This window comes from Patiria miniata, unplaced genomic scaffold, assembly GCF_015706575.1.
Source record: "Patiria miniata isolate m_02_andy unplaced genomic scaffold, ASM1570657v1 HiC_scaffold_2, whole genome shotgun sequence".
Lineage (NCBI taxonomy): Eukaryota > Metazoa > Echinodermata > Asteroidea > Valvatida > Asterinidae > Patiria > Patiria miniata.
Window position 1 is genome coordinate 12454022 of NW_024037058.1, and position 10857 is coordinate 12464878.

At 39.7% G+C, this 10857-nt stretch overlaps 1 protein-coding gene across 1 annotated transcript in view; it reads right to left on the minus strand.

The window, feature by feature from the left end:
- Positions 1-6767, minus strand: part of LOC119726531 (neuronal cell adhesion molecule-like) — a 90870-nt gene extending 84103 nt beyond the window's left edge. Inside the window, exons 1-3 of the mRNA XM_038198260.1 lie at positions 6673-6767; positions 5095-5200; positions 1979-2151 (exon numbers count right to left, since the gene is read on the minus strand). Of these exons, the coding sequence (XP_038054188.1) occupies positions 1979-2151; positions 5095-5200; positions 6673-6742 (349 nt within the window). The 5' untranslated portion in view covers positions 6743-6767. The remainder of the gene's footprint in view (positions 1-1978; positions 2152-5094; positions 5201-6672) is intronic.
- Between the last annotated feature and the right edge of the window lie 4090 nt (positions 6768-10857).

Here is a 10857-nt window from a genome sequence, read left to right on the forward strand (position 1 = left end):
TCCTGGAGTAACTGCATGGTCATGCCGCGAAAATTTCTATTTTAATTTTATCACTATGTACAGATACAGTTTGGATCGTGGGTGATTCTATTATTCGCAGAGCTCGGAAGAACCTGGATTGCGAGGCACAAATACACTGGATGGGAAAAGGTGGGGGCAGGGATAGGCAATTTTCTTCCACTGTTAAGCCGCCTTGATGCTATGGCTCATGGCATAGCTCCTACGGTCGTAATAATGCACCTAGGTACTAATGACCTTGTTTCCATTGATACTTTTTGTATGCGCCAGCGTATTAGGTTACTCATGGAAGAGTTCAGGACTCGTTATCCATCTGTCTGCCTGGTTTGGTCCGATATTCTACCAAGGCTCTTTTATTACGGCGCACAGTCCAATGCCAGTATCAATAAAAACGACTCACATTGAATAAATGGGCCAGGGCTATGGCTTACAGATTGAATGCGTACATTTTACATCATCCTCAATTTGAGACGTACGTGTCCTTCTCAGCTTTTCCACTTTGATGGAGTTCATTTGTCCCTGGAAGGTACTCAGTTATTTAGGGACAACCTGCAGTCTTGCATACATGGTCTTTTGCGTAGTTTTTATTATTAAAGATGACTACATTTTCATTTCCCTGGACTGCTCGCTTTGGGGTGGCTGTCCTTCGTCCCTTGGGCCGCGCCCTAGTGCGCGGGTGGCGCCGACTGTGGTCGTGGGACAGGGTTCGGCAAGCCATATTCCAGGGTCGCTGAGCCTGTCCCGTGAAATGTGCTGACATTGATTTATAATTGTTTAATTCCAAACCTTTACAACAATAACCCAGCCTGTGCCGGCTAGGGTTTGCTTCCACGAAGTCGGTTCCGACCGCGAAGCATTCCAGTTATTTATGCCAGCGAACTTTGTGTTTCAATTAAGGAAATTACTTTAAAAGTTTTTACAAGTGTCCCATCAATTTCGGAGCAATTTAGAAGGGGCGTGGATATACCACAGGTGGTTTTCGGAGTGGGGGACCGTTATTACCACAGGTACGGTTTAAAGTGGATCCGGAGTGGGGGCCCGGTTATATACCCCAGGTTCGGTGGGCCTGATCAGCCCAATGGTTTGTAAGAGCCAGTTTGCCCAAAAGATTTCAGCAATGAAAGACTGGTATCTGGCCGTCTATTTATGTTGGTGGTGCGTATGGTAAAACGGAAAACAAAACATGCTTTGATTTGGCATAAAGATTTAATAAACACATTCAGGCTGCGGCAAATCCAATATTTTGGTTAATGATGTTTTGATTGTACATGTATTCGTGTCTGAGTGTAATACCTCCATAAATCTTTATAAAAAGATTTGGTAACAACGTTTTTATAATATCGCTTTAACATACTAGATAAAACGTCTTACACGAGGCATTTAAATCACGTAATTAAAATGTTTTTGTATAGTATCATGATATTTCATCGATCAATCTTTTTAAAACATTTGGTAAAAACGTTTTGATACTATCGCTTTAACATACCTGATAAAACGTTAAATTTGAGTCATTTTAATTACGTTTTTAAATCATTTTTGTATATGTCATGAAATGTCCTCCATAAAGCTTTTTAAAAACATTTGGTAATAACGTTTTGATAGTATCGTTGTAATATACCTGATAAAAGGTCAAATTTGAGGCATAGTAAATCACTTTTTTTTTCAAATGTTTGTGTATACATGTATGTTATGATGTTTCTATATAGTCATTAAAACGTAATTTTTGAATGTTATAGATATAACATCGGTACAACTTTACAAAAATGTTATCACAGCATTATGTGTTTTCTGGGTGGGGACTAATTCATAAAACCGTCAGATGCTGATCTAGTTACTTACGTCCTTCACATGTCGGAATGCTAAGGAACTTTACTGATTTATCCGAAAAGAGGAGTGTTGTCCAGCCAGATCTGTTTTAACTACGGGTACCACCAGAACAGATAACGAGACCTATACTTACAGGCGATCTGGAAGTCGATCTTGTTCGACATGGCCACCCCATACGCATTGATGGCGTAACATCTGTATATCCCATTGGTCGCTTCAGTCGGCCGTCGTACTTGTAAGTTGCCTCCATTAAGGGCATACACGCCTGTGATTTCCAAATCTGCACCGTCTTTCTGCCAGTGGTACCTGTGTAGGCGCACAACAAAACATTTTACAGTGCTCACACATTAATGTGAATGACACTAGTTGACTTACACTTTAAAGAAAAATGACTCTCTCGTATTTTTACTTGCACATGATGCATCCATTCTCATGACATGCTGGGGATGATCGAGGAATTAATGTGATCTGCATCTTCTGTCACGAAAATGTCTTCTTGAAGTTGTACCCCTGTGCATTTATGTCACTGCCCTTAATTACACTCATTGCAAAGTTTTCAGCTCATAAACTTGCGATAAAATACTCAAACTTTGTACATATTTCTTTGCGGCCAAAAAACTCTTTCGTGTACTTTTTTTTGCCGTTGAGCTCAGTTCACACTTCATGCGCATCCGAATGCGAAGCGAATTTTGACGTCATGAAACGTTCGCTGCAAAATTAGCCCGAGTTGCAATCATGTTCAATGTTTACGCATTGGCAGTGCGAATACTTGCCATGACGTCACAAAACCGAGTTCGCTTTCGATTTCGCGACGAGTATGAATCGGCCATTACACATGGTACAATGTTTACTCGTGAACATGGGCAATTCTGTGCAAAGTTGACATGGTTGTAAAGTGGACTGTAGTTGTTTGGTCAAACTTGTTTGGTCTAAACTTATGAATTGTTGATTGTCATTTCGGCGTTTTCTTTTTAGCATGCGAAATGCAAGTATGCTGTTTTTTAATTTTTTTTAGGCAAAGACAATTTTTAAACCTTATATTAATAATACAGAAAAATAAGAATGCCATGATTCAGTATTTGACCACGTGAGTGAAGCAGATTTTAGAATTCAGACACACACAGGTATAACTGTACCAACGTTGCAAGAAAAACTCGATGTTTCCTTTACATTAAAGCAGCTTTGTGTATAACGTCATGGATGTTTTTTTTAATTTATATATTGAAGCTATATCTACCACAACACCTACATACAATATTTCATTTAATTCTCGCAAGGAGCTTTACGGAGTTTTATCAATGCTTACTGAAATTCAAAACCTAAGGCCAAATACGGAACCACCGAAACGGTTGTTTACAGAGCTTATACACTAAGGTGTGAGCTAGAGCTGTGCCAACTAAGTCAAATTTTCTTTATTAACTATAACTATATCTTTCTATTTGATATTGTTCTGTGGACTCTGAATGTAATAACGGATCCCACACACAAGAATGACCGTATACATGAGGGAATACCATGAATGCTGGTGTCTACAAAGACCCAGACAATAATCGCTTCACTACACTGCTCACGGAGGCTTTCAAATTTGCAGGGCTTTTACGCTCGATCTGGTGTCTAACTTCTGATAAGCTAATTATTTGTTTGAATATTCATGATCTTTCATTTTTGCCCTTTATTACTGAACTCTAACAAGTGATAACTACATCTTTGAAATGAACTATGAAATGTCGCATTTTCTTTTTCGGTTCGGGACCACATTTTCTGATAACTTGTTGATGAAAGCCTAATTAAAAACGAGATTTGGGTAAATGGTGTTCTCAGTGTGAATCTTATTAATATCAAATGAGGGAAAATATTAATAAAAACAAACACTTGTTTTCGTACTCACACAAAATCTTAAAAAATTAAAGCAATCCCACCAACTGGAAGGCGGCATTTTGTATCACCTGTTTTCATATACACACACATTTAAAAAATAAAAACAAAACAATTTCACCCGCTGGAAAAAAGGCGGCATTTTGTATGAAAAAAGAAATAAAATGAAATGTGCAAAAAACTGATCGAAAAAGATGTCACATTTGACGCTTTTCACCGGATAAATATTTCATTTATGAAGACAAAAACTGTACAATACCATCGGTTATATCCTGGAGTATTTGTTTATTAGTAATTGTGTATTTGTTTATTAATAATTGTGTGACAAGTGTATCTGTTCCCAAGGAGTGGTTTTGCTTACAGTTTTATGTATAGTTCCGTTTCAGATGTCACCCGAAAAACAAACAAAATGCCACGCGTGGAACATTTGCGATGTCCAAATGATGAAATAAAAGTCTTCCAAATGGGTGAAATATATGTTCATACCTTGGAAATCACGCATATTCACCTTCTTACAGCCTTTAAGAAAGTATATGCTGTACTTCTCTAACGATCTTTCTATCGCAATCGGAGCTCAAGGAGCGTCTTGAGATCTTACGGGCTTAAACGAGATTTTATGAAGGGGCCATGTGTTGACGATTTACATGTTAACATGAATTAAGGCCCGTTATTACGCATCCAAAGAAACTAAGGTCATACTATGAAGCCCGGGAAGGGACAGGGTGGAATTTTTTTGGGGGGAGTTTGCTAATTCGTTCGCACGAATTAGTAATTCGTTCGCACGAATTAGTAATTCGTTGGAACGAATTACTAATTCGTTCGCACGAATTACTAATTCTTTCCCACGAATTGCTAATTCGTTCGCACGAATTACTACTTCGTTCGCACGAATTGCTAACTCGTTCGCACGAATTGCTAATTCGTTCCCACGAATTACCAACTCGTTCCTACGAATTACTAACGCGTTCCCGGATGCACAAGTTAGCAATTCGTTCCCACGAATTAGGAAATCGTGCGAACGAAATAGCAATTCGTTCCCACGAATTAGGAATTTTAGCGAACGAAATAGCAATTCGTGCGAACGAAATAGCAATTCGTGCGAACGAAATAGCAATTCGTGCGAACGAGTTAGCAATTCGTTCGAACGAATTAGTAATTCGTGGGAAACGAGTTAGGAATTCGTGGGAACGAATAAGCAAATTACAAAAAAAAAAGATTGCATCCTGTCCCTTCCCGGGCTTCATATAAATCCTTTCAGTGCATTTTGTACTGGAGCTCAGAACAGTCGTTCATCCTTGTGTGTAGGATCCGTGATGTAATGTTCGTAAGGTTGGAACTGCCCACATGTATCACTGCTTATTTAGCGGTACTTACGTTGGCTCTGGACTCCCTTCTGCCACACATTCGATTTCTGTCGGCTCTTTTGGTAATACCACATAATAGGAAGGTGACTGTCCCGTTATCTTTGGTGGCGATGTCCCTGCAAAGTTCCGATTTTGAAGCAAGAGGTAAAGTTAGTACTGCACGGATACACGAATTTGGTTAGAAGAACACACGAATTTGGTTAGAACAACCCTTCATCATTCTTGTCACAAATGCAAATGCATGGAATTTAATTTTTAATTAATTGTCTGTCATCTGTGTACACATTTGTATTACATGAAGTTAATTCGTAAATAATTGAAGCACTAAATTTAATGTAGTGAGTTTGGTATAACCACTACAAATGGCATGTACAAAGTGGTGTTTTCTTGCTGTCTCTCTTCTGTGCTAGGCACATTAGCGAGACATTCAGCGACAGCATCCATGTATAGTACATGCACTGTAAAGGTCAAGCTTTGCTACATGCTGAAAAACAACTTCACGTTTCTTCAAGGGTTGGCTTGGATGTTATGTGGTTAACATAATGCAACTGTACTGGTAAAAGGGTCTTTCGTCCTGAATAGTGCCCAATTGGGCTACAAAACGCGTTTGAACAAAATGATGTTAATTGGAAAGAACATTCAAAAGCAAGATATAGACATCCTGACAACCATCCTTTGAAAACTGGCGTTTTGTGTTATTTCGTCAATTTTTGTGACCCCAAAAACGGATGTGTATTTGTGCATTGGTGCTGTGTGTAAATTTATAAGACACACACAACGTGTATCGTACATTAAATGAAAATGACGCTAAACACGTGTGCGTGCGCCGTCGTGTCCGATTATGTAATTGTAAACAACTGGTTTCTTTTTTTGTCTTTTCTCGGGAACGGTAAGACATTAGGTTGGTTTCTATCAACCAGAATGTTTGAAAAAGAATGAGTAAACAATCCAAAGCATGACATTTGCGAGGATTTCAGGACGCAGTACCCCTTTAACGGCAGCATGCATTGCATATTGTGTATTAATTATATGTAACAGGCTTTGTACATGAAATATATTATGTGCATATTCCAATGGCAATTAGTACGCAGTGATTCATTTGCATGTACGTTTAGCCACTTGAAATGCGCGTGCAGTTCGTGGACAAGATTTGCACTGCCATAATTCTAAAAGTTAACACCGCCAGCATTCATCGGGGACGTGGCTCGTTCGAACGAGTCTTGTACAGGACGCGGCTATAATTATAACAAGTGCCACGGGTAAGGCGCGAAGCTGGTGTTGTGCGTGTTATATAGTCGGCAATGACGTGCCGTGAGGAAAGCAACATTACAGTCGACAAAGAAGAGCTCTGAGGAATTTAAGAGTAGCCTAATTAAAAGAAGAAGTCAGCTAGCAAGTGCCGTGAAATAAAGCATGTTTAGTCATCACACCAGACCTGCGAAGAATAATAACTTAAAGCCGATGCATAAAAGCCGGGAAAACTTATCCTTCAGAAAAGAAAAGATATACCTTCAAACAAAAACACTTAACGATCTTAAAAGACGACCCGGTCGTACCTGATCAGCCAAATATCGTTAGGAGGTGTTACCTTGTGCAAATGAAAGAGTTGCCAGGACAAGAAGGCAGACAGCAACACTCAGTAGGCGTGTCCTGTCCATTGTGTTGGCTCTCTTTCCACATCAAAACCTGCATACATACACACAAAAATCCAGAAAAGTTGAAATAAATGTTTGGATTTAATTGTGGATCACTGTGAATCCAACAAATTTGACTGTATCCAATTAAAACAAAAACACCAGGGTATTTCGGTTGATTTAGCAGGATTTACGAAGGTTGAGCACAGCAACGTTTGCTTTTCATAAATATGCACACGGTGTTTTTATATCCGTTGAAAGTGAAACATCAAAGGACGGGCCATTATAATGCAGAAACCTTACCACGACCCTCAAGGCCTAATTGTTCGCAATATCTAACTCATCCAAGTATTCACCGAGGGTGGGTCCCAGCCTGCCTAGGTCGACCACAGAATTAAGTCAAACTCTCTCTGGAGCTCTCTGATACTTAAGGTTTTGGAAGAGCGTTTCGCCCTTATGACCAGTAGCGTATCCAGCTTTGAATGTCGGGGGGAGGGGGGAACCGCACATCCGCGCCGAAATGTGGACATGTTTTGTATTTTTTTTCGTCGGACACTTGGCCTCCGTAAAATCAAAAAGCGGGGGGGGGGGGGGGGGGGGGGGGGCTGGTACCAACCTTCCAAATTGGGCGCTCTTCAAAACTGACCATTATTATGCATACTGCAAATTATACAACCATTTTCACGGCGCATTGTAGTGGCTTTTGAGCGGGTGTTCTTTTCTGTGATTGATGTCAGATCTCTCTAACTATTTATTGAAATAATTGAGGCGGGGGCAGAGTGCCCCCTTTCCCCTCCCCCTGGATATGCCACTGCTTATGACAATGGGCAAGAATTTTCCCAAGTGCCTCAGGGGATGCCGTGTTATAAGGTACAAAAGACAACTCAATCGATATACTTTTAGATGGGGATAGTTGTCAATAAAACTGTATGCCTTAGAGACATACACAAAGTGGAATCTTTCCCTAAAATTCCATTAACAACTGTTTACCAAGAAAGTGATTACTAATATTGTTCCGTCTTTACTAATAGAAACTTCAAATGTTACAATGTTATAGCAATTTCGCTTCTTGTACCAAAAATTACTGGCTAGCATATAAAGTGTGCAGACACCGCCAAAGTTCAAGCTTAACGATAACAGGCAGAGCTCTGGTGCAACTGTACACAAAGTTTGCCTTTTATATGTAGATGTAAGACGTATAACCGTTCATAGAATACAAGCGGTAGTTCTTGTTCTTTATAATTATAGGGACCACCAACACCACCATTTCTGCTTAGTGTGAGAACGAACATGTTACTGCGCACATCGCTTTCAGTACATGGAAAGCAAAATGCAGTAATGTCATTAATGCCAAATGTCAAAATATATTCAGGGTGTGAATCACGGATCCTACACACAAGGATTAACGACTCAGCCTAACTCCTGGTTAGATAACGGCCCGTACAGGACATCACGAATACTGGTCAACAAAGACCCCTGGGTGCGGTGGCTTTCAAATTTGCAGGGCTCTGCACCCGATCTGGTGTTGAAGTCCTGTCAAGCCAGCTAATTATATTTTTGAATATTCATGATTCTACGTTGTTGGCCATTATTATTGAATTTTGATAAGTGATAACTACATAACCATGTTAAGGCCCAAAAAAAGTCTCCGGTTTCTGGTATGGAGCTTGCCCAAAAAGTGGTGCGGCGACGCGGCTTTTCTTTCTTTTTTACCTGATTTTTTTTTTACCTGATTTTTTTGCTTCAAATGTTGGCTGATGACTGCAAATGGTGCCCGACTAAACTTAGTGCAAATATATGGGAGTCCAGAGAGGCCACATAAAGCTTATTCTCGACCATAACCCAATCTAAAAACACGTTAAAATTGTGCAGCAGCAGGATTCCAGTCAAACCAGTGAGTTTGGCGGTTTTGAGACATCATCTTTCATTGAAAAAAAAACTTTTGAATTTTGCCGACGCGCATGGCTACGGCGACGCGCGCGCATACCAGAAACCGGAGGGTTTTTTTTGGCCTAACGCCGAGCACAATATCAATTAGCTTTAAAATGAACTATGAAATATCGTATTTGTTTAATCGGTTCGGGACCACGTCTCTCTAAAACCTTTTAATGAAAGCCCGATTAAAAACGAGGTTGGGTTAAACGGTGTTCTCCTCGGAAAATGTGTCACATTTGGCGTTTATTTCCCGAGTAATTATAATCATCTACGACGTCACGCAAGGCCTTGCTATTATTCGTCGAGTAAAACCTCATTTGGTTAGTTGTTAATCACCCGTCTTTATATTATGAGCACTTTTGTTGCTTCAAACGAGAAAAAAGTTACAAATTAATGACAAAATTTACTCGACCTTTAAAACACGGACGGATCGATAAACCTTTGACTCATCACAGAAACGTCACATAAAATCGATTGCGTGCATGTAGTTGGGTATGTACTTACAAGCGCGATGCGGAACTAGGCACAAACATACGTTCAGTCTTTGGCGAATTTTCAAATACTGGACACTCACAGTTATTTGGATTCGAGAAGCATTCGATGCAAGAGTTCATAATTGCTATATAGAGTACGAAAAAAATAATCGGAATCGAACTTTGTGACATGTAGCGAGGAAAATTTACCGTGATTTGCGGCTCCCATGATTTGTTTACAAGCCGTTCAAACATGTCAAAGTGCAAGTCAGAAATCTGGCAATTTTTTTTTATTCCTAGAAATCTTATCGCAAAGATAAAAGGCAGGCTTTCATTTCACGTGATCCAGAACTCAGTGAAAAATCCAAAACTAGGAACACAACTGTACTCACACAGTCTCACACAAAGGTGGCTGATCCGAAAAGGACGGTCTTGCACACACATGCATTCCCAAACACAGGGTACTAAGATCGATCTTTGGATCCAAAATGGCGCTGGATACAGAAACCATGCGCTGTATAAACCCCGGACCCTGCTGAACCATCATTCAATAAAAGTGTTGCCTACAATAACAGGATAATAATATTCTCATATGTAATTATGATTACTTTAATTAATAAATCATGGGTTGATGAGTAAAATCTGGTTTAAATAATAACTTGTCCGCAAGGAACTATACTTTCAGTACGTGTGGATGAATATCAGTGATATGATTGTTTGATTGTTTCACTCTAAAAATAGAAATGATGAAATCATGCTATTTCGTAAACACTACGGAGTCTCTCTGGAGACATGGACTCCTATAATTATATTGTCAGACGAATATCCAGGAACTATGAGGTATAGTAAAACAAATATAACATGGTCTATTCCGGGTGGATAGTCCATATCAACTCCCCTCGGTATGGGAATTTGACAAATAAGTTCCCTCAGTTTTTCTCCTGAAGACGGTCAGAGCATACTGACCGGAACGTCGAGTTTACCTCTGGTTCTTTTCAGAACCATTCTCTTAGTTGATAGATTATTCGCACATGGTGTTTCCACAAACCTTTCATTATTTAGTATCTCCACCATACAAAGCCTCAAATCTTACTTCCCTCGGTTTCGTCTCAGGAACTAGTTTGTCCACTTCCAATACCTGGGGGAGCTTGTATATTCAAATATAACACGACATGAAAATGGATAGTGAAGATAAGCTACCCGAGGTTTTGAAGTAATCAGACTTATTCCCGAGGCGGAGCCGTGGGAACTAGTTTGTCAACTTAATAGTTGTGGGGATTGGAATAAGGAATGAGACCACTCGAGAAAGTTAAACGTGGGATGCTTCTGTAATGACATATTGAACTAATGCGTAATATAGAATGAAAGTATGCACTACGGTCAATTGAGGGCGCTATAACACATGCTACATCAACTTCCAATACCGAGGGGAGCTATAGACTATCCACCCGAAATTTTATATTTCTTTTACTATACCTCGTACATTTCCAGTTGTTGAATTGCAGTACGCCCATTGGCATAAAATCTGCGGAGAAGTTTGTCCAGCTCACCAGAAGAATATTGCTCAACATTACTTATCATTAAGTTCTTTTACAATCTACGGCATTTTGAACAACTTTGACAACTATGGCGAGGGGAGCTATAGACTATCCACCCGAAATTTTATATTTCTTTTACTATACCTCGTACATTTCCAGTTGTTGAATTGCAGTACGCCCATTGGCATAAAAT